The sequence below is a fragment of the Epinephelus fuscoguttatus genome, linkage group LG18, assembly GCF_011397635.1.
Source record: "Epinephelus fuscoguttatus linkage group LG18, E.fuscoguttatus.final_Chr_v1".
NCBI lineage: Eukaryota > Metazoa > Chordata > Actinopteri > Perciformes > Serranidae > Epinephelus > Epinephelus fuscoguttatus.
The window spans coordinates 13,637,148-13,661,023 of NC_064769.1; the positions used below are offsets into that span (position 1 = coordinate 13,637,148).

At 38.7% G+C, this 23,876-nt stretch overlaps 3 protein-coding genes across 5 annotated transcripts; 2 read left to right on the forward strand and 1 right to left on the reverse strand.

Annotated features, from left to right (window-relative positions):
• Positions 1-369: 369 nt before the first annotated feature.
• On the reverse strand, positions 370-3,441 carry nxnl2 (nucleoredoxin like 2). The gene is made up of 2 exons (XM_049559953.1): positions 2,827-3,441; positions 370-1,278 (listed from the first exon to the last, which is right to left on the reverse strand). The coding sequence occupies exons 1-2, from the start codon at positions 3,126-3,128 to the stop codon at positions 1,110-1,112; spliced, it is 471 nt and encodes a 156-aa protein (XP_049415910.1). The 5' UTR covers positions 3,129-3,441; the 3' UTR covers positions 370-1,109.
• A 1,809-nt stretch (positions 3,442-5,250) lies between these two features.
• On the forward strand, positions 5,251-7,945 carry gng10 (guanine nucleotide binding protein (G protein), gamma 10). 2 transcript variants are annotated; one of them, XM_049559956.1, is made up of 3 exons: positions 5,251-5,419; positions 7,532-7,659; positions 7,739-7,945. In XM_049559956.1, the coding sequence occupies exons 1-2, from the start codon at positions 5,339-5,341 to the stop codon at positions 7,655-7,657; spliced, it is 207 nt and encodes a 68-aa protein (XP_049415913.1). In that variant the 5' UTR covers positions 5,251-5,338; the 3' UTR covers positions 7,658-7,659; positions 7,739-7,945. The 2 variants fall into 2 exon arrangements, with proteins under 2 accessions (XP_049415913.1, XP_049415912.1); XM_049559955.1 differs by having other exon boundaries at positions 7,759-7,944.
• A 3,203-nt stretch (positions 7,946-11,148) lies between these two features.
• On the forward strand, positions 11,149-18,956 carry btc (betacellulin, epidermal growth factor family member). Of its 2 annotated transcripts, none has more exons than XM_049559952.1 (5): positions 11,149-11,485; positions 12,262-12,369; positions 17,068-17,194; positions 17,365-17,511; positions 17,716-18,956. In XM_049559952.1, the coding sequence occupies exons 1-5, from the start codon at positions 11,446-11,448 to the stop codon at positions 17,861-17,863; spliced, it is 570 nt and encodes a 189-aa protein (XP_049415909.1). In that variant the 5' UTR covers positions 11,149-11,445; the 3' UTR covers positions 17,864-18,956. The 2 variants fall into 2 exon arrangements, with proteins under 2 accessions (XP_049415909.1, XP_049415908.1); XM_049559951.1 differs by having other exon boundaries at positions 11,151-11,485; positions 17,065-17,194.
• Positions 18,957-23,876: the final 4,920 nt, after the last annotated feature.

The window sequence follows — 23,876 nt, forward strand, 5'->3', positions numbered from 1 at the left end:
GGCGTTACCTGGTGTGACACGGTGTCCTTTGAAGACTTTCAGCATTTGATATCACAAAGCGGACAGGTTCTGGAGGGACTGGTCTGTGCAGACTCATCATAATGTCATCATGCCTGTTGGAGGTTTTATGTGCAAAGTTATAAGAGCAGTGTCAGCATGCACAAGGGACAAAAAGGCAATTAGGACAGAGGATATGAATGTGCCAGCATGTTGGAAATGATGTCCTGTGGGCTTTTTGCATCTTAACGAGGCAACGGGGAATCATTTTGTTTGTTCATAAACCTTAAGACACATGCAGAGACTACTTGATGTTCCAACAAATATTTGAGATAAAACCAATGACAATAAGTCTCAGAATATATATATATATATATATATATATATTTAATAACAGTCTTCACAACTCATATAAAATAAAAATACAAAAATATACAGGTAGCTCAATGTAGAACTACTAGTCAAACCTTAAGTATATAAAATCAAGAAGATATCTAGTTAATTAAAGCACAGTTTGACTGTTTGTTTAATTAGTGCACAAGCCTATAAAGATCATCACAGAATGTATTTTTAATTAAACTAAGAATCTGCAGTGGCTCGCTTGTATGATTCATACTAAATGCACAATTTCCTATAAGCAAAAAAGTTTTTACATATGAACCATAATGGACACGCCTGAGGTTTGTCTTAAATGCATAGGATGTTTAAAGCAGCATTTTCCACCCTTTTTGCTTTGTTAACCCTTGACTCAAATCCATATTTACTTGTTAACCCTCATTAAAGCATGACTTGTGAGCAGGTCAACCAAAGTTAGATTTTTCCATCTTTGATTGCTTCATTTAGAGGATTTTAGAGTGCCTAAAAATTTAAATAAATCCAGAATTTGACAAGAAAAAAGCTTAAAAAAAGAGAAAAATATATAAATAAACAGAATTTTGCGTGACAGATACATAAGTCGCTCTTTCATAACTTTTGAACCTCCATCCCCACACTGGGAACTGCTGAACTTAAGTGAACGTTGAAATATCTTGCTTTGGTTCTGTTGGGCTCTCTTATGTGGCTGCAGTAGCCCTTGTGAAAAGATGGGTTGTCATGTTCCTCATCATTGTTTTCTAACCCTTAAAGTTCTGGAAGATCTCGGCAGCGTCCAGCCAGGACCTGAAGCAGGCAAGGCCTCGGTCCCTGATCTGTTTCCTGCCCTTGTCTGTGATCACGTCGCCGTTCTCCTTCACAATCACCAGTTTGGGCACCGCTGTGATCTTGTAGCGCTGCTTCAACTCACTGAAAGAGAAAAGAGAGACAAAGAAATATGTTAATTACAATAAGACACATGGAATAACTGTTGCTTCACTTCTTCTACTTTGTATTAAGCATTACATGGCTGACAATGGTGTGACTCTAAAAATATATCTAAGATACTTTTATTTTAAAATTTCCATTTTATCCTTTGGAGATTTGTACTGTACTTTTTACTGCACTGCATTTATTTGACACTTACAGCTACAAGATTCTTTATAGCTTCATATTATACAAACACATGATCAGCTTAAAAATATACATACTGTACTCATAAGGGCTGAAACTGATGATTACTTTCATTATCCATAAATTTGACAGTAATTTCTTGATTATATTTGACATTTTTGCTTGAAAAATGCCACAATGAACATCAATCAATTGAACAGTTGAAATTACTTCGTCAGTTGACCATGATTGTCACAGCTCTTGTACTTAACTGTAATATTTCCATTTTACGTGCCATTTGCATATCTATTTTGAAGGCTATGTTTACAAGATACCTTAAAAAAATGTATCTTTAATTTCAACATTTCTGATGCACTGTTATTGATTTAATTAAACAGTGGTATACAATATATTAAAAAAAAAATTAAAGTGGCCTCCCTGTGAACAGCTACAAAATTTAAAATACTGCATACGCAAAAAAAAAAAGTGGATTAATTGATTAGTTGATCGATAATGGAATAACTGTTTTACTAGTTTTTAAAGCAGAATACCCAAATTATCTGGTCCCAGCAGCTTAAATATGAATTTTTAAAGTGGTTTCTAACTCTTCTGTGGATGCTAACTGAATATTTTGGGGGGTTTAAGTGATGGTTGAAAAAAGGGAACAATTTACTGACATTTTATAAACAAAGTGATTGATTTATTGAGGACGTAAGCAGCTGATTAATTAATAAGTAATATAAGTGTCAGTTGCTACATTAATACTGCTTACTCATTCATGAAGCAGTCATTTTAGTCCAAGATTATAAACTTTACAGTGACATAACACTGACAGGAGACAATGTTGCCTCCATGTGAGTACTTTTGATACTTTTACATGGTCATACTTTGCCTAAGTAACACTGAATGTAGGGCATTAACTGTGGTATTGCTACTTTAATTTGAGTAAAAGATCTGAGCTCCTCCTCCACTACTGTTGTGTATCAGAGGACAGGCCTGCAAAAACTGAAGACAGAGACTAAATGTAACATGACATTCAGAGACAAATAACATAAAACAAAGCCTAAAATTAAAATTGAACAGATCAGTCTTGAAGTCATTGTGACAGACAGTTTGTCTGGCCTGCTCTTAACCCTAATCCCTGAGAGGGTGACCCTCCTAAGCATTTTACATAAGAGGGAGCACAGACTAATGAGCTTTATAGACAACAGTGTTAAATCCTAACAAGATACAAGACAAATAAAGCACAGTCAGATCAGCCAATTAGGTTTTTGACATATTATATTGAGTGTAAAATCTGTGTGGAAGAACCAATGGAAACTTAATCAACTTTTCATTGACTTTTAGTTTGGTTTTGATACTCACTGTTTGTAATCATCAGTCCAGGGCAGTGCGAGCCAGTCTCCGTGCATGTCATGATAATATTCAACCATATCATCCGTGGACTTGTCAGAGGAGACAAAAACTATCTCAAACTGCGCCGGAGGTTCACTCTCTTCCACCAGCTCCGTGTAGAAATCACACAGGATGGGTGTGAAGTCTCGACACGGAGGACACCATCCTGCAGAGAAGTAGATCCCCACCACTTTGTTCCTCAGCGCCTCCTCGGGATCCACCACATCCCCGTCTTTATTCAGCAGTGTCCGCCCGCTGAATACCTCCACCATGTCTGCTCAGGGCTCACACACACTTCAGATTAAACAGTCCCGGAGGTCTGACAGCTCTAACGTTAAGTGTCGCTCATATTTCATCTACACCTCGACACTATGGTTGGAAGAAGTGTAGCTCCTCTACTTCCCTGTAATGTTTACCTTTCGGCAAAAGCTACTTACAGCCAATCCCGTGAATCAGCTGCAGGCCGGACCAATGAGGACACAAGCAGACGGTGTTGGAGTTCATTAGCCATGTGGATTTCGGGGGGAAGCTGCTGCATTCAAACGCTGTTCGTATGCTAGTAATTTCCATTTGAGCCGCAGCACGACATCTCATAACACTTTCAGGCAGCTCAGATTAGCGCATGCGCAGAGCTACAAGAGAGCCTGGCAGTGCAACAGTTGCACATGGGAGGTGTTTTCCTTTAGGGTTTTGGGTAGAAAGCCCTCGAATACAATTTCTCTCAACTGCTCTGCAAGAGATCTCTTAGTTAAGGTTAGGGAAAAGTTGTGGATAGTAGATATATAGATAGATAATAGAGTCTGTCAGAAATGGCTTTCTTGGAGAAAACAAGGAAAACTTAACCTATGTGCAGCTGCAGACACGGGGCCTTCGACAAGGAAACTATCGTTATAGTTCAGTTCTAACTATAGTGACAGTTACCTTTGCCTTTAACCAGACCTTCCCCACTCCCACTCCACTATGGCACCCTGTTTATAGCCTATCTGTCACCTTTTCAATGAAGCAGCCTTCATTCAGGTGCAGGGTACAGCAAGCTTTGGGATGAACTTCCCTCCCTGCAGTGGAAACAGGACTTTTCAGAACCATGAAAAATAAATCTTACTCCCATTTTATGTTCTTCATATGAATGAATCACTCTGATATGATCTGCATGTGCTGCTATTGTATACCTGAATTTTTGTATAATATCTTTTTAATCAAGGAGTTCAACTATCTCGGGTTCTTGTTCACGAGTAAGAGTAGAATTGAGCGTGAGATGGATCGGTGGTTTTTTAGTGCTGAGCCAGAAGGCAAAGCTTTCTATTTACTGTTCCATCTATGTCCCAACCCTAACCTATGGTCATGAGCTATGGGTAATGACCAAAAGAATGAGGTTGCAGATACAAAAAAATAGTTTCCTCTGAAGAGTGACTGGGCTCAGCCTTAGAGATAGGGTAAGGAGCTCAGACATCTGGAGAGAGCTCGGAGTAGAGCCGCTGCTCCTTTGCGTCGAAAGGCTGGTTAAGGTTGTCCAGGCATCTGATCAGGATGCCTCCCGTTAGAGGTGTTTTGGGCACGTCCAACAGGTAGGAGGCCCCGGTGCAGACCCAGAACACACTGGAGGAATTATACATCTCGTCTGGCCTGGTAATGCCTCGGGATCCCCCAGGCAGAGGAGGTGTTGCTGGGGAGAGGGGCGTTTGGAGTACTTTGCTCGGCCTGCTGCCCCTACAACCTGGCCTCGAATAAGTGGTTGACAATTGATAAATAAAATGAACATGTCAACCATGTTCTAGACTAGAGATGGGTAAAGACTCTTTGATTCTAAATACAATATAACCTTTAAGTTGTTAATGTCTGTATGATAATACTAAATGTCTATATTAGTCTGAGCAGTTTATGATTGAACAGGTATGCAGGTTCGCATGGAGTTTACATTTGTACAGAGTGTCTTCCATGTCGAAAACAACAGTAAGTCAGCACTGATGCAGGCTTGCTGTTGGAGGGTTTTATAACCCACCTCCACTCCACACTAATTGGTATTATTGGTATATATACTGTATATAGAAAGACTATTCTCCCTCTCTTGATCTCTTTCTCTGTGTCTGTGGTGCAGTTTTAAGTTTATATGAAGTTAAGATGAATCTGTTTGTTTCTTGACTGGGAAAAATGCACTGTTTTGTATCATAAAATAAAAAAAATGAACAAAAAGCAACACAGAGCAAGTTCACTAATGCTGAAAAAAGACTTCCATTCAAAATGAATGTCTAAATAGGCCTATTAAAAAGAGTGTAGGCTCTGAAGTACAAAAGGTCAGTGTACTTCCATCTCTCCTTGTTCCTTTAGTGAAGTGGACTGAGGTCATTTGGAAAGAAACCCAGCCACACTTTCTCCTCGAGCATTTTGCTGCCCATTAGTGCAGTCTGCTCCAGTGTTGAAAGACTGAAGGGGATTTTTTTTTTTAACAAGGAATTTCTCTCCCCCCAAAACAATTTCCACCAACATGACCTCTAATTCCAATTTATCCAACATGCGGCGGCTGGTGGAACAACTGAAGCTCGAGGCCAGTGTGGAGAGAATCAAGGTAAATAAAAGAAATACAACAGAGGGCGGAAAAGAATATGTTAGAGTTTAGGGTTTACTAATTCGCTTTTCCTGACTTGTTTAACTTTGTTATATTTACGCACTCGCCCACTGTATTAGAATTAACACATTACAGTGTCATACATTACAGTGTCATAGTTTGCTTGACAAGTTTGCTTTTATACAATATGTTAAATTATCAGCCACCTATTTGTCTGACTACGGTCATTCAATACTGTCTCACACTACATATGTTTCGATTCAATACTCGTATTTGACAATTATTCACATTGCAGTGTAGTGGCTGCAGCATATGATGATCAATTAAACACTTCAAAAGACACTAAACAAAACAAAATGTGGTGATGTGCTCTCTCCATGCACTTAAATATGACATATGTCAGATTTAGATGTTTGTAGAATGTAATAAAAATTATTCACAGGTCTGACTCATCTCATAATCTAAATATTTCAAAGATATCTCTATGACATGAAGATGTTGATGAATATTTTATATTTTGTAATCTTTTAAGTAATCTTGATAGTTTTACTAATATTTTCTGTGTTGAAATGCTATTTTATGTTGCACTAATTGCTGCTCTTATTTCTATGTTTTGTATGAATTGCTTACATAGTACTGCTTATCATTTACTTTACTCCTTTTGGCTTTTTTAGTCTCTGTTCAGCTGCCTTTTACATGTTCGCTTTATTTATGTTTTACATCAGGCTAATGTACAACAGTTAAAAATATGGCTTCACAAATGATTTATGTTCACGAATGAATGGATTTATTGATAGTAACTAAATAATTTACTAATGCATTATAGATCATTTACAATCAATTAATAACACGTTTGGGTTGCCAGTTTGTGGAATATCCTCCTCAAGCATCAATCATGCTTTTTCCTTGTAGCTCGTTAGTTCATTTAGGGTGACCCCTCCTTACAAGTAAGCTGTTATTAAAGGGTCTTGTATTTCTCACTTTCTACTAAGACATTAAGGCTGCAGTTACAAATGTTACTAAGCCCTTTATTAAGGATCTTGTAAGTAAATCATTATTCAAAGGTAGGTGGCCAAACAGTCCATTGGAGGGGTCTCCCTATATTTAAATAGCTAGCTAAAAATACAAAGCATGTTTGATGCTGTAGTGGCATTTAAATTCAGGCAACCCTAAAGTGAATCTTATTATTTATTCTAATTTGATTAAAAGTCCAGTGTGTAGGATTTAGTGGCATTGAGCTGTGAGGTTGCAAAACTGAAACTTCTCCAATGTGTTAAGCATACAGGGGAGAAATATGGTGGCCAAAGCAAAACGCAAAAAAAGTGAATGGCCCTATCTAGAGTCAGTGTTTGATTTGTCTGTTCTGGGCTACTGTAGAAACAACCTGGTGAAGAGGACTCACTTGGTATATAGATGTAAACAACTCATTCTAAAGCAACAAAAACACAATGATTCCTATTTTCAGCTGATTGTAAAGCAAGCAGTAACGTTTGGGACTGGAAAATGATGCCAACACAGAAGTACCAAAAATGGCAATTCTCTGAATGGGTGAGGCTGGCTCCAGAAGTCAGGCTATCCGCATAGACTCTCATGTTAACATGCCTAAAAAGCTCAAACTTTACAGCAGAAAAAACTTATTTATAGCCTGGTACAAACTGTAAACCAATGGCCGTTTAAATTTTATTAGGGCTTAACGTCACGCATAAATAAGGGCTTGACACTTTGAGTGACTGGCTGTCTGTTGATAGTATCCTTGGCCTCTTCAAAAACACAAAACAGGATGGCCACAGTCAAAATACCGAAATGGGAGTCCACTGTAACTACCTCCATTATTTTTTGATTGTATATTATATAACTTTCTGCCAATAGATGCCCCTAAAACCAACACACTAGACCTTTGAATTCTATTTTTATTAATGGATTATGACTGATCTATAAAGCCCTAGTACATTTTTCATTAATCAATAATAAAGTCATTAATAAATGCTTATAAACCCTTTATAAATGGTGTCTTATCAGAAAGTGGTGCCATATAAATAGATATTGTGTGTGTGTGTGTGTGTGTGTGTGTGTGTGTGTGTGTGTGTGTGTGTGTGTGTGTGTGTGTTGCAGGTGTCTCAGGCAGCTGCAGAGCTCCAGCAGTACTGTCTGCAGAATGCAGGCAAAGACGCCCTGCTGGTCGGCGTCCCCACAGGCAGCAACCCCTTCAGAGAACCACGCTCCTGTGCTGTAGTGTGAAGGTGAGCATATGCAAAGTTTACAACCTTTATTTGTACGTAAACCTATTACTATAGCAGGATTTCAAAGAGGGATAATTAGAATTTGTACTGTCTTTGCAGGGGAGGAAGAAGTGGACACAACTGTGGCATCTCACTCACAGAAGAAAATAATTCCTTTTAGTTTTTTAAGAAAAGCACATTTTAATGATTTATTTTTCAGATAAATGTCTTGTTTTATTACTTTACTGTATAGCCATACAAATCTGCTTTTTAACACAATAAAGGGCATTACAGAAACCTTCTTCATCTTTTTATTTGATAACTTTTTAAAGCTACTATTAGTGGCAGAGTTATGTAGTGATTATCTATGGATTATACAAAGCGGATGTTTATAGCCAGGCTCTAAATTATGCCTTGGAATCTCTCAGCGTTGGAGCTTCCTGATGTTCAGTCTAAGTTAGGAGCGCAGCCAGAGAGAGGAAACTGGGTCTTCCTGTTCAGAACTGCAAAGACACTTGACAGAGAGAAACACTGGCTTCACTCAGCTTTGAAAGATTTCAGACCTCATTTACAAGCTCAAGGCTATGCTAGATTAGAAATGAAATATGAATCACCCGAGTGGGGAAATAGGATATTATGAATCACATCATCCATTTGATTGAAGTGTGTTCAGTCATTTAAGTCTGTTTATTTATTTGCATTTATTCTGTGTAAAATGTAATATATATATATACACACACACACACATATATATATAGATATATATATACGTGTGTATATATATATCTATATATCTCTCTATATATCTATATCTATATCTATATATATATACATATATATATCGCCCTAGAAACAGTCTACATCAGCCTAAAGGAGGTCTAGCCAGTCATGAGATGGCTCTCTGCTTGGTCACTTCCTTTTCCTCTCAGTACACTGTTCTTGGACGAGTCTCAATAGTTTTCACATTTCTATGCCTCCTTTCCTAACGACCTTTGTTCAAATGTGTGCCACACTAAAGGCGTCAGATGTTGCTCCATTTTGACACTTTTTGCATTTGAATGAACAGAGACAGAACAGGATGCAGAAATTTTGCGTTATCTGTATGTAAAAATGAGAAACTCTGTCTAGGGTAGAAAGCTGAGAGATTGATTCTGTATATATTTTTAACCCTAAATAACATGTAAAATGCTCAAGGTTTAACAGGAGATTCCCACACAGCTATTTCCATCTAGTTACTGTGGCTGCAGTTCATTCTAACCTTAAAATAAATACTTAAAGTAAAATGCCATTTTCATACATCAGTTGAATTATTTGAGTGAAAAGAAACTGTGACAATTCTGTTATTTCAGATTTTATTTTCCCTTTCTCAAATGAGTTTCTCACGTGCAGATTAAGTCACAGAAAAGGCATGAGAGAGGTTGATTTAATCATAAACTTAAAAACCACAATAACTTAAACATAAGTATAACTTTGTGTGTCACAGGACATGTTGAAAATATGTATCCAATTGAAGTGTCAATTTGTGCCATCTGCTGGTCATGTCTGGAGAACAAAAGTAACACCCTTCATTTCACCCAAACAGCCCAGCCAGTGGTGGAAGAAGTATTCAGGTGCTTTACTTTGGTAAAAGTAACTGTACAGCCAGTGGTGTAGTGGTAATTGATGATGTGGGTGTACTACTAGGTAGAGGGGGAGGTTACCAATGAGGGAGTGGGCATACTCTCCTATGTATTACAATGGCTTTTTAGCTGATAGGTGGGTATACTGTAACTGGATAGAAAAAGAAGTGGGTATACCCCGTATACCTGAGTATCCTCCATACCTCCACTACACCACTGTGTACAACAATGTAGAACTATTTATACTAATTAAGGCCCTGCGGTGAAAATGTTACTTAGGTAAAGGTACATAAATATTATCAGCAAAATGTACTTCAAGTATCAAAAATTGAAGTACTAAGTTTAGAAAATAAAGCCCATGTGAGTGTTATACTATCATATATTATACTGTAAGATCGTTATTACTTTTACATTGATTTGTAAGTAGCATTTTACTGTAGCCTAACATGGATGGATTACTGAACAGGGCACAGGCCCAGGGGCCCAAATTGTCAGGGCCCCCTCTGACCATCACCTGCAAAAATGTTACTCAAATTAACATATATTGACCAGGAAGAGACATTAAACAACCATGAGGAGAAACAAAATGACAACAAAGACACACAAAATTGCCTTCAAGAGACACAGAGCAACTAAAAAGATACACAAAACGACCACAAGGAGACACAGAATGACCAAAAAAGACACAAAATTGCCTCAAAGACACACAAAATTACTTAAAAGAGACACAAAACTGCCCCAAAGAGACACAGAATGACCAAAACAGACACAAAATTGCCTCAAAGACACACAAAATTACTTCAAAGAGACACAAAACTGCCCCAAAGAGACAAAAATTACCTAAGACACAAAATGTATACAAACAGCCGCAAAAGGAAAAGTGCCTCAAACAGACACAAAATGACCAAAAAAAGACACAAAAGTGCCCCAAAGACACAGGAAATTGCCTGAAACAGACACTTAATTGATCAAAGAGACACAAAATGACCGCAAGAAGTCACAAAACAATCACAAAGAGATACCAAATTACTTACAAGAGACACAAATAACCTCAAAAGACACAAAAGTACATCAAATAGACACAAATAAAACTGCATAAAGACTACAAAGAGATGCAAAACCATCACAGTCTGTGTGTCCTGCTCCTATGTAAGAGAGGCAGTGGGGCCTTTTCCATATCTGTGCCCAGGGGCCCACTGTTTCACAATCCATCCATGGATAGAAACTGGCCAAAATGGAGCTAATTTTAAATATTTATATACTGTTGGGTACTTTAATCTGGGGCAAAGCTTAGTATTTTATAAGCTAATAATATGATTTGTTTGTAAAATCTTATTGTGTAAATACAGCTATCAGATAAATGTGGTGGAGTAAAAAGTACTATACTTCCCTCTGAAATGTATTGAAGCATGACATGGAAATACTCTAGTAAAGTATTCGTCTTAGTAGCCATTTGGACTTTCACATTAAACTTTCTCCAGCTGACTCATACCCCGCAGGAACCAGTCTCGACCAGCAAGAATTCCAGCAGTGTGCTTCAGTGTTGGATTTTGACCAGCAAACCTGCAAAAGTCAGGTTATATACAGTATTTACATGTTCCACCTGAGGACAACACAATGAAAAATATCTAAATGGATCCCGAAGTGCTTTGTTGTTAAACTGGCTGTTGTTCATTGTCAACGAGCTTTTCCGCCTCTCGCTTCATTCTTAAGAAAAGGACAGTCAGGTGTAAAGGTGCAGCTGTTCTTTGACGAGGAAATAACCTGAATAGCTTGAATGGAGTCGTGTTCTCCTTTAAAGGTGTGGGCGGGGAGCAGAGAGCAGAGTTGGGTTTCAGTACCACCCCTTTTTTTCTATTCTCACACATACACACACATACACACACACACACACACACACACACTCACTGTAGTGCAGTCCAGCCACAGTCCAGAGAGGTACTTTGGGCTGTGCGTATCTGTGTGCGTGCGCCTTGGTTATAGCCTCAAGCTTTCCTGGATGACTATGAAACTAACCACCATCAATGAAGGACCACAATACGGCACGGCACTGGGGAACTTCCACAGCTTGTCCACACCTTTGTCAAAGGTCATTGACCTCTGAGAAAGGATTGATCTGGTGTCATTTCTATTTGTCAATGATACTGAGCTTTCATGTGTCGGACCAGTGCTTTAATCAAGTGAGGAGATGGCCAAGGTGTACAGACTCTATGTAGGAATAGTAGCAGGTAAGATTTACTGTTGTTTATCCTGCTCAGTTTATTGGCTGTAAACACAGGACTGGTTTCAATATGATCTCAGACAGACAAGTTAGAGTGATGTTTTCATATAATTATTAATCTAAAGTGTGCTCCAGTTATCATTTTCTTCCCATAGAGTTAAAATGGCACTGTATGAGTTAATTCTATTTTGTGTTTTGATTGTTGCCGCACCTTTTCATCATCCATGTGCCTTCAAAGTAATGCAGAAGACAGTGCTCTTCCTACGGAGCTATATTTGTACAGTAGACTCCAGTGTTTGCTGACGATTAAATGAATACACCAGCAGTATTTTCACTGTGATGAGTAATTTTTGTCATAACAAGCCTCCCTAATGTGGAATTAAATATCACATTGCAATATCCCCATATACATTTAAGTTCTGTGGTAAACTTATGTCTGATCTAAAAGTGACCTGGGCAGTTAAGATTTTGTTTAGTGCAGTAAAAATGTGTGTGTGAGAGAGAGACAGAAGTGGGCGTGATTGAGAGAAATCTCCTACCCTAAAAGGCAGGCTGGTATCATGACTCAGCAGCTATTCTTCAATAACTCTGACTGTGACCATGGGTTTTTTCCTGTGGATCTCGTACTTAACATCGAATGTGGACACTAATTGGTTAAAAGTGTTTGCACAATTGTGCACGTGGATATATTTGTGTGTTGTGAGCGTGTATGTGTGTGTGTATGTGTGTGTGTGTGTGTGTGTGTGTGTGTGATCGGCTTTTTGTTTGTGTTTCTGGCTGCAGCTCTGGCCTTATGCAAATACTCCCTGGCAGAATGGAATGCCACCGACGAGTCTGCCAATCGAACTGTGTCCCACTGTCATCACCATGGCAACAGAGACAATTGCACAGGTAGGTATTGGGAGGAGGCGGGGGTTGTAAATGGTTGCTTTGAAGTTTAAAGGTGGAGGTTTTAATGGAAGAATAAAACACAGATGTGGATGTAAACATGAAAACACAACTACGCATTGAAACACTTAACGGGGAAAAAATGGGCAGTTAATTTCACCAGCTGTTGGAGCGACTTCTCTGTGTCTTTGAAAGATACATCAACTTTAGGCGGAGGCTGGATCAACTAACTCTGCTGTAGGCTATTTAATCTAATAACAGAGAGAGTGCTCAAGGGATGACATTTTTCTGTAGGCCAAAGCGGAAATTAGTGTCATCCTGGTTTAGTTTTTTAGTTTAGTTTAGTTTATTAAATTTATTTGTAACAGGGACAGTGCACAAAGTACATTAATCTCACAAAGAAAAAAGATGTTTTGTACCAGATTTAGCTTCTAGCTACTTTCCATCTGTAGTCCCTGGGCAGGTGAACAAAGACAATAAAACACAGGACAAAATCCATCAACATCTCCACAAACAACCCATAAAATACCCACACTGGCTTAATTTGCTATTCAGGACTTTCAAGGCTTGATCATGAAGTGAGCTTATTGGTTTTAAGACAGTCTTGTTTGCTTGAGACCAACATGATGTGCAATAATGATAAAAATAAGATAAAATCATAGCATTCAAAAATGTCACAGAGGCTTCAACTGTTAACGAGTTCCTGATATGTCTAAAGTTAGCTATGTTATATTTCAATACATGGCACAAATTTTTAATATGCCTTCTGAATGTAAGAGTGGGATCTAAAGTGACACCCAGGTATTTACTCATTAGTATTTGTAATCTTTTGTCCATTTACATAAATATTTGGAAAAGCCGTTTGTCTTTGTTTATTCCTAAAATACATGGTCACAGTCTTCTCAGTATTCAAAGTAAGACATGAGTAACTGAGCCACTTCACAACCCTCTCCATAGTTAATGATAATTTGTTAGTTACCTCATCAGGGTCTTTCCCATGTACATATAAGACTGTGTCATCTGCATATATCAGGATCTCCACACCATCACACACAGTTGGGAGGTCATTGATGTATGCACTGAACAACAATGGTCCTAAGATGGAACCTTGTGGCACTCCTGTAACACAGGTTTTTAGAGATGACGTTTTATCCTTTATACTGACACACTGAGAGCGATCAAGTAAGACTGAATCCAATTCAGTACGTTGACAGAGAGTTTGAATTTAGACAATGTAGAGAGTAGTACTGAGTGATTAACTGTGTGTGGTTCAGTCCAATAGGATTTTATTTAATCAGATATTGGATTATTACAGAAAAAAGGCCCTGTTGTAAACAAACATATGATACTTACACATTTTGTTTCGCAAGATAACCCTCTCAAATGAACATCACTATTTTAACTTTTGAAGCACAAATGCACCACCAGAGATAAGAAGCTAACATTAGGTTATAAACAAACTACACCACATGGCCTGACGTCCTTTACACAGCGAGGCTGTACAGCAGTGTTAGTTGTGATGACATTCTGCAGTCTCATTTAGCCACTTGTTAGCAACTGCCATTTTTAAGACACAGAAAAGCCTCAAAATTCACAAGTGGGGTATTTACTGGCATATTTTATGGCGTAGAACAAAATGTTTTAGTCTCTAAAGCTTGTGTGATCCACAGACTTTACTTAAGGCATCTAAACAAAAACATATTTAAAAGACCTACTGACGTTGAGATGAGGGAACGGGGAGTGCTAAAATGCTAAATCATTTCTGGGTTTTAAGACTTATTTCACTCTATAGTACTTGTAATTGAATTCCTCATTACCTGCATTGAAGGAGAAAACTATATTGTTTCAGTAAAACAAGTGATTCAGAAGCTGCTTCAACAAATGAACTTAAAACAAATTAATAGTTCAACATTTTAAGATATCTGCTTCTTTGCCTTCTTGTCGAGATCTAGATTAGAAGCTAAACCACTCTGAACATGCTGACTATGCTAAATATGAAGTTGCAACAGCAGCAGTTTAGCTTAGTGTTGCAGAAAAACTGGAAAGATGGGTAATTCATTATCACTCAACTTCCTCGAAAACCACAACATGTCTTTTTTTTTTTTTTTTTTTTTACAGTTTTTTTCTACGGTTTGGTCAATTAAAGACAAGAAATAACATTTTAGTTACCCATCGATGGACATTTTTATTCCTTTCCAGGCCAGCTGTTTCCCCTGCTGAGCAAAACTACACTAAACAATTTCTGCTGGTATTAGCTTCATATTTACTGAAGACATTAGCTAACATCAGTCTTTTCATCTAAGCTAAGGGACTGTTCATTACTTGTTAGAGGAGAGGGGGTGGTGCAAAAGAGGGAAGGCACTTCAAATAATTTTTCAAGCACTGCGGAGGGACATATGTTTTTTGATTTGGCTTAGGAGAGGGATTTTCAAGTTAAAGGTTATCATTATCCCATTCAATTAGAATTAAATGTTTGTTCAACCTAAAAAGAAACTTTCTGTTTTCATTTCATTGTAACTGATAAAAATGACACTAATGTAAATGCTGTGTCAACATTCACTTTAATTATTTCGTTATACTGTGATACGCCGAAACAATAATCGGACATAAGACAATAATTGTGCAATGAAAATCTCATACTGTTGCAACTCTACTCGCAAGTGGGTTTGAAAAGCATGTTTTCTTTTTAAAAAAATGTGTGTGATGTGTAGGCTTATAAAAATTAAGCTAGCTTTGTGAGTGGCTGTCAGGCACTCATTATGCTGAAGTGCACACACAGCTTGTCTGATGATGTGATTTTTATGGAGGATTTTGCTTTAGAAACAAACGGTTTGTTTTGGTGATAACTCTCATTCCTGTGCTGTTTGCTAATTGTCTCCACACCTGAAGCGAGGGTCATGCATTTCCCCAGTCACTCAGGGATGCTTAAGAACAAATATTTGTAGCTCTGGGGAGGGCCAAGATAAACAAACAAACAAAACAACAACAAAGTCACACTCCAGCCACCCCGATCCTCTGACAAGTTAAGTACAGTCCCTAACTCTCGTCAACAAAGCAAATAGGCCTACATATTTTCCAAAATTTTCCTTTGAACTTTGTAACAGGATATTTTCCTCCTCAACAATGATCGTGGCAGCAAGCCGGATCTCATTTCAGCTAACAACCGAAGCGCTCTTATTGATGTCACCTGAACAGCAGTATTCTTTTACGAGCTCATTTTCAAAGATAATGGGCTGTAAAGATAGTGGCGGCCTGTAGTATAAGAGGCACCATGTATAACGTTGGGGGTCAGAAGTTCAGCATTATGGCCCACTGGCAGCTGTGTTAGGGTGTGTTTTGTGGACTAGCTTAGAGTGAAGAGTGGGAAGACTCAGACAGGGAGAACGGGAATTGTACTGTAACTTTATCCCACCTCAGCATGCGTTTCATTTAATATGGAATTGTAATAATAGAGACACGTGGTTAACGAGACCTTGATGACACCAGGCTTTTCCTGGCGATGATTCATCAGGACTCCACTCAGGATCATATTGCAAACAGTCTATTTATAAATCAGGCCATACCAGAGGTTAAGGGTGTCAAAGAAGCGAGCTGACAGAACGTGACACAGTTACAGAAATAGTTTGACATTCTCCTTCTTGACAAAAGTTGGTTACCCTTGAAATATAATAGGTTACAGGTTACTAGTTAGCCTGTTAAAAATGTAATGTAAGTATTGTAATTATTTTAATTACTTTAGTCTAAGTAATGTAACATACTTGCAGTTATGTTAACTTACCTTTAAATGTTACCTCAGGCTTGACAACAAGCATTTTGATGTTGACAGCATTTTCACCGCTGGTAATTTGGCTTTACACGATACATAAATATTAAAGCTCTTTTCTGATTTGAGAGGGAAATGTTGTTGAATTTCCACCACCGAAAGGCAGTCATGTCCGATGACATGGCCACCTGACTTGGTGTGGTCGGCGCCTGTTGTGTTGATTTGAATTCAAATGAGAACCAAATGAAAACCAAGCTCAAAATCTGAGCACATGCTGCCAAATGAAGGAGCCTGTCTTGACAGAGAGAGAGCTCCTTGGAAGCCCTCCTCGTCCTGATAGTGTTTCACACAGATTTTTCCACAGCTTTGCTGGTCTGCATTGTCAGGATTTGCCAAAAGAACGAAATCCTGCACAGTGAAAAGATGCAACAGAAGCAACAAAATACTCTCTATATGATTTTTTTTTTTTACCTAAATTTACTGTAATTTGATTGCATTTTTTTCTCACTAACTATAAGAGATCACAGTTACATTTGTTAGAAGTTTCTTTAGAAGTCCTGGTAGGTGGATTTTGTTACATTCAGACAGACATTCAGGTTAGCTGTCCCCCTGTTTCCGGTCTCTATGCAAAACTAAGTTACACTAAGCTAAATTAAGTTAAGCCGTCTGTATCTTCGATATAAGCCAGCCCAGTATTGATGATACACACATCATATGTATCAATCTTCTTATCTAACTCTCAGCAACAAAGCAAATACAGACAAAATATCTAACTATTCGTTTGAACACCAAATGAGAAACTCTTACTTTTGACTGTCCATTAGTTTATATAGCTGCAAACTTTAACAGGCAGTGAAATGTTGTTATATTGAATTAATAATCTGAACACGAAATGATGAAACAAATTTTCAAATGCTGTCATTTCATTTGTCCAGCAGACACAACAGCCACAACAGACACGGGGCAGTGGGGTGGCCACTTCTCAAAATGTCCCGAGGAACTGACAAGCTACTGCATCCACGGGGAGTGTCGTTACATTCAAGAACAGAAGGCGCCGTCTTGCAGGTGAGAGACGTCAGCTGCAAAAAGATGGAGATAATGGTGACTAAGAAAGAAGGGGAAGGAGAAATTAAAGTTAGGAGCTTAGCAGAGGAAAATGACAATGAGAACAGATAAAAGAGTCAGCATTGTTTGATTGTGTTTTACATAAAAGGAGTCTTTCTTTTCTTTCTCAGGTGTCAGCGTGGTTACATCGGTTCCAGGTGTGAATATCTGGACCTAGACTGGAGGATAGGAGAGAAACGACAAATCATAATTGCCTGCGTCATCGCGGGACTTGTTTTCCTCATTCTTGTCATTGTGTTCATCTGCATTTGTTCAGAGTAAGCTATTGTGCTTGTAGGGGAGAAAAAAAAAGATCTACCAATGTGTAAAATGTAGCCTACTTGAAGGAATAGTTTGACATTTTGGGAACTGCTGTTATGTACTGTCTTCTTAGACAGAATGAAAGCGTGATTACTGAACAATAAGTTTTGCCAATACTGCTGCATCTAAAAGATATGATAACATGTTGACGTCTCTGTCAGTCGTAGATGCAGATTGTGTTGGCGGAGGGGACGACGGAGAGAAGAACCAAGGAACGGGACAGAGAAGCTCAGCATGATGGACACCAGCACGACACACACAACCTCAATGGCAGACTCAACAGAGCCACCACACACCAATGCTGTATGAGAAGTGTGTGTGCGGTCACAAGTCTGGGAATTGTTTAGACATGAGAGATTTTTGTCCTTCGTGTGACAGCTGCTGCCTTTCGTCTCATGTGTGACAGCAGTGTGCTACAGGTTGTCCCTCTGTGCCAGACAGAACAGAGGCCAGCTCGAACAAGGAGAGACATTTCTGGATAAAGGCTGTGTAAGATCAAGCAGAAGCACCAATGATTGCACCCTCCTTTAAAGGGCAGCCTTGCCTGAAACTTTGATGAAGCTTCAGGACAAAGAGGATGATAAACACAAGTTGGAGACAAGTATTCAGCTGGTTGTGTGTTGTCAAGAACTTTTATTTCCACGCTGTGGAGCAACAGGCGCTTGTAGCCTCTCACAAAGCACTGCTGACTGCACAATGCCAAATTGGCTGTTGCTATGTTGGAAAAAGATGTGACACCAGCTGGCAGCTTATGTTAACACTTAATGGGGTTATTGGTCGTCGTGGGAGACAGACACTAAAGAATGAGAGGAAAAGGACTGTGTGAAGATACTGTACTCCAAAAATATATGCAATATTCCAAGTACCAGCAGCTACACAATAACTGTCTCAGTATGCTGTGTCTTTGTGTCATATTGTTTCTGCTTTGTTTATTGCTGGCAAACTATTGATCCACATCACAAAAAATCAGCAGTTGGCATCATTTATTCCTCTATCCAACGCCTCTATGTAAACTCACACAGAATATTGTTACTCATCAACATTAGCAATGCAAGGAGAGCCTTCTATATACTAAAAGGTTGCAGTTCTGGAGTCTCGGGTTGGAAGAGGACAAGGAGAACTTGTGCTGGAGGCTTTTTTGAACTGTATATTTGGAGCCCAGCAGCCTCCGAGCTACAGGAGGCAGAACAGCCGAGCCTGTGTGTGGAGGCTCAACTGAGGTGAAAGTGCTCCACTGTATGAGACCGTTCCTAAACTGCCAGCCTTTCACTGGGCTTTTAAATGTGTATCTGTATGTGTAATAACTCTGCATCTAAATGTAGAATGAAGAGAGTTGGGGCAGAGTCAGTGAAGTCTGCTCCTGATGTCTATGTGTCATCTATCAATAAATATGTCTACTGTACATGTGCTGTCTATTTTAAGGAATTTAAAAAATCTAAAGCTGAAATCTACCACGACAGGAGCCACATCACGTAGTATTTAAAAAGAAAAAGTACCAGTGGTGTGGACTCGAGCCGAATGACTTGAACTCGAATCAGACTCAAGTCACAAATTTGATGACTTTGGTCTCGACAGAATCAAAAAAGACTATAACATTACAGACTTGTGACTTCACTTGGACTTTGGCCTTTTGAGTTGAAAAACTATGTTATTCAAAAAGCTGCCACTAATCAATTTATTTTCCTTAATTTACTGAATCAACTAACATTAATGGCATTAATTCCCAGCGAGTCGACAATTAATGCCCCAGATCCACATTGTTTAGGTTGCAGGACAGAACCATAAAAAACTAAACTTACATTACTGAGTTCCAGGTGGAAAAAATCCAATGTATCCATGTACAACAGTTTGTATAATATCCTACAAATTAGCGCCCCACGAATGATGTTATGTCCTTGACCTAAAGTTATGTAATTCACATAAAGTTACGGAGGTTAGGCTCAGGAAAAGGAACATAGTTGGGCACCTTTAGGTTTAGGTAAGTAAACTTACTGTGGTTAGGGTTAGGAAAAGAAACATGATGAGGACATAGATGAAACAACAGTTCGAAATGTGTTTCCTGGGGAAAGTTCCAGGGGAAAGTCCTGTGTTTTTTGACCCATCCACTGCCACAACCTGCCATCTAAATCAACCGCTCTGAACCTCTTCCTTCTTAACTCCCGTCATCTCATTGGTCACATGATCACAGCCTTCCTATAACATGGGTTATACCCAAATTACTGGCTCATTATTGAGTGTGAATGGACATAATGTTAGGAAAATGTATGAACAGTGTATGAGAACAGCCTGAAAAATTCTACCAAGAATCATTTTGTTTGGGTACAAAAACTACAGGTGGTCAGCTAAAAACTAAATGCAGTGTGCAAAATGTGAGGGTAAAATTACAGATAAAGATGCAACAACTCCCAACAAAAATATTCAAATACAGATTTTAAAAAGAACTGATGACTTTTGTTAATTTCATATATTAATAATCTGATGTTAAAATGGCTTTACATTTGGTTAAGTGTACATAATGACTTGTTTAGGATTTGAAACCAAAAGCTTAGGACTTGGGACTTGTCAGTCTTAAGTACTGACTTGCTTGTCTTGACTTGGGACTTGAGACTTTCTTGTGACTTGCAAAACAAGGATTTGGTCCCACCTTTGAAAGTGACTCGTTACGTGGTGTTTTCTAAGAAATGTTACTTAACGTGCCCTCGGCCTAGAGACTGTTTTGATCTCATCATGAGCTCAAGTTCACAAGGCCACTGCTAACTGCTGACACAGATAAACGTCTCCATGAACCCTCGTTCCGGTTTCCATTTCAAACTTTTAATCAAATAGATCCAATATTTACAATACTATTACACAGACAAATGCGCAAGACATGCTCTGATTAAGTAATGATTATGATCTCTCTCATGTGACTGTACTTTGGTTACAGTTTTATTGTGTTGTTGTGTTGCTATGGTGCCATATCACTAGCCGCAGTCACCAGTGTCTTGTCACAGGTGCCAACAAATTCCAGTGTGAGGGTGTGAACATAAAACAGTATCGTCCTGTCGCATAATGTGACCTAATCTTGTTGGCACAGGGGAATTATGTCGTGTCGGAATCTGTCTTTGGCTCTAACTCGGTTTTAAATGTCATTCTTTAAAGAAAAAATAGCTGAATATCAATAACATTTCTATCTGAGCCTTATCCCATCTATGAAGATTGAAATGTCTGAGCACGATAGCATCACAGTGGACAGTGGATGAACAGGTGGTGAGGCAGTGTTCATACGCAGTACACTAGGAAGATACAGTAATTTAAAGGAATGGTTTGACATTTTGGGAAAGGCTTTCTGCTGAATGTCAGATACATCACTCTCATGTATGCAGGCTACTAATATGCTGGTTATAGCTTCATACTCACTGTACAGACATGACAGAGGTATTAATCTTCCCATCTATGATTCAGCCTGAAAGAGAAGAAAATCTAATTTCACAAAAGGTCAAACTTAGCTGTCATGCTCTTCTTGTTAATGCACCTGCTGGATGTTCCTTTATTTTTCAAGGTTTCAGTGTTGGGTTGTGCCACCAGCTGTATTTTTATGCCTCTGCACTGGCGACAGCTGTGGCTGAAGGCATTATTGTGCGGGTTGTCCATCGGTCTGTCTGTCCCATTCTCACGAATGTGATATCTCAGGAACGCCTTGACGGATTTTCTTTACATTTGGCGCAAATGTCCACTGGGGCTGTGGTGGAATAGTCATAAAAATTTACATCTTGTGTTTTTTCCTAAACACTTTTCCTTGAACCCAATTGAAAATGTCATGAGGTCAAGGAAAGATGTAAAGGAGGATTCATAAGGACTTACGAAAACACAACCGTGGTGTTAAGATAATCTGACTGAACTTACACTAGGCTACTTTATGTGATGACAGATGTCACCTGGATCTGCTGTGGTGAAACTACAATGTTCTGAAGACTAAAAATGCATATTAGATACTTTGCCCTCATTACTGTGTTGTTTCATGCAGGCTATGTGAACAACCCAGTGAAAAATATGAATTCATTACCACAGTTGGAATTGAAATAAAAGAAGGAATGTAGGCTGCTGGTCCCAAAAAGTGAAACAAAAAAGTTTTCACATTGAGAATGGTTGCTCATACGAACCCTCCTGTCCACTCATATTCATCCAGATGAATCCCAATCAGTAGTATTGTATGAAAATAATTGTTACATTTATGCAGGATAGGCATATCAATTGTTTTTCATGAACGACCGAATGGTGTGTCCCTTTAACAGTTAAAAGCAAATTCAACCAGGTCTTATCATAAGCACCACTTAGATACTTCTGGGTTATTTTTCTAAGTTAAAATCCATAGGCAAAAAAATATACATTCAACCCCAGCCTTGGACTCAAGGATGAACTGGTTACTGAATGAAATGAATCAAATGAATTTGTTCATCAAAGGTCAAAGGTCACCATGGCCTCAGAAAGTACATTTTTGGCTATACCTCAAGAATTCATATGTAATTATGACAACATTTCTGGATAAAATACTGAAGTGATAACATTTTATATTCAAAAGGTCAAAGGTCAGCATTACTTTCTTATCTGGATCATAACCAGGACAGGGGCCTCCTGTTCCCCTAATAGTCCACCACAAGCTCATTGGTTTTGCTGATATTGAACTTCAGGTGATTATCGTTGCACCATTTCACAAAGCTCTCACTGCCATTTGCAATGTGCCAATCTTTATTCATTTCACAGAGGCAGGGACATAACTGATATGTACGTGACTTCTGTTACCATGAATTGCTTTGCCTGAAAAAGTATGCTCATTTCAAAATATACATAACATAACATAACAATGAAATGAATTATAAGAATGGATTAAAATGCATTGAAAACCCTGCCAAGAAGCATATCTCACAACTTCATTATTTCTGTCTAAGAATATAAGTTTAGCAAACTAACACCAGCCTAAACTTTAGTACTCAAGGACATCTATTCTCTGCTTTGTTTACAGTGACAGTGTCAGGATCTTTGACCTAATTTCAGGTGGCCTGTGTGGCCATCTGTCTCCAAATGAGTGACAGCTGAGGAATGCCGGAGTTTCTATATGAGGGGTGTGTCTGCAGGCTGATAAGAAAGACAGATACCAGCTCAACCAGACTGTAGTAGATGTTTGATTTGGATCAGCAAGGCAGTAAAAATGTCTTTCATAAACTCCTGTAACAACTTCAGGAGACGTGTGGTGGATATTAGACCTTGGATGAAGTGTAGATGTGACTGCAGGCTTCATTCAATACAGTTTTCACACTGAATTCTCACAGCTCCATCTGTTCTCCTCTGGTATGTGTGCAAGCTGCGGGCTCCAACAGCTGTGCTATGACTAACAGACAGTCTGGAGGATAGTGCACCACACAGGGTTAGTTCAGGCAGTGTTCAATGTGTTTTCTATAAAATCACTTTAGTGTGCAGCTTTTGTAGTTTGCATGAATAACACTGGAGGTCAGCAGAACACCTAGCACAGCATCCAAAATACTGAACTCTACTCTCACCACTACATTTCAGAGGGAAATGTTGTACTTTTTACTTATCTGACAGCTATAGGTCCTACTTACTTTGCTCACTCAAGGTTACAGAAGCCTAAAATGAGCATATAAATTGTGAATCATTATTATATAGTAAATCTAACAAACCAAAAGTATCTAAGATAGTTTGAGTTAGCTCCACCTTGAAGCTACAGTTGGTAAATTTTATAATAAAAATAACTTTTTTTCATATTTGCTGAAATTTCCACTGTATTCCAAGCGACAACCTCAGGGGCTAAAAAATTAAGCCAACATTGAAGTGCCAAAAACTCTGGTTGGCTGGCACCAGTAGCCAGTCAAACCCCATAGACCCCCATGTTAAAATGGCCAACTTTACAGCAGAAAAAAACATGTTCAGCCTGGTACAAAAAAACTGTTTTGATCTTTACAGCTGATTTCAATATTCATGACAACTGTGCAGGGGTAGAATTTTTATATAACTCAATTTTACATTTTATTAAGGCTGAAAGTTCCACATAATTAAAGGTGGGCCACTTTGAGAAACAGGCCCTGATATTGTCCTTGGCCACCCCTAGAGAACCAAGATGAAACCAAGATGGTGATGGCCAGTATGCCAAACTCGAGGCTTCATAATGGGAGTCCACAAACCAATGGGGACCCAAAAGCTGTGCCCATTATTTTTAGTCTATGCTATATTAACCCGGCCGCCATGTTGGATACAATTAAGCGTGAGTACGAAGCACCACCAATTAGTCGGACCAACCTTCTCGTTTTACAGCTAAACGGTACAC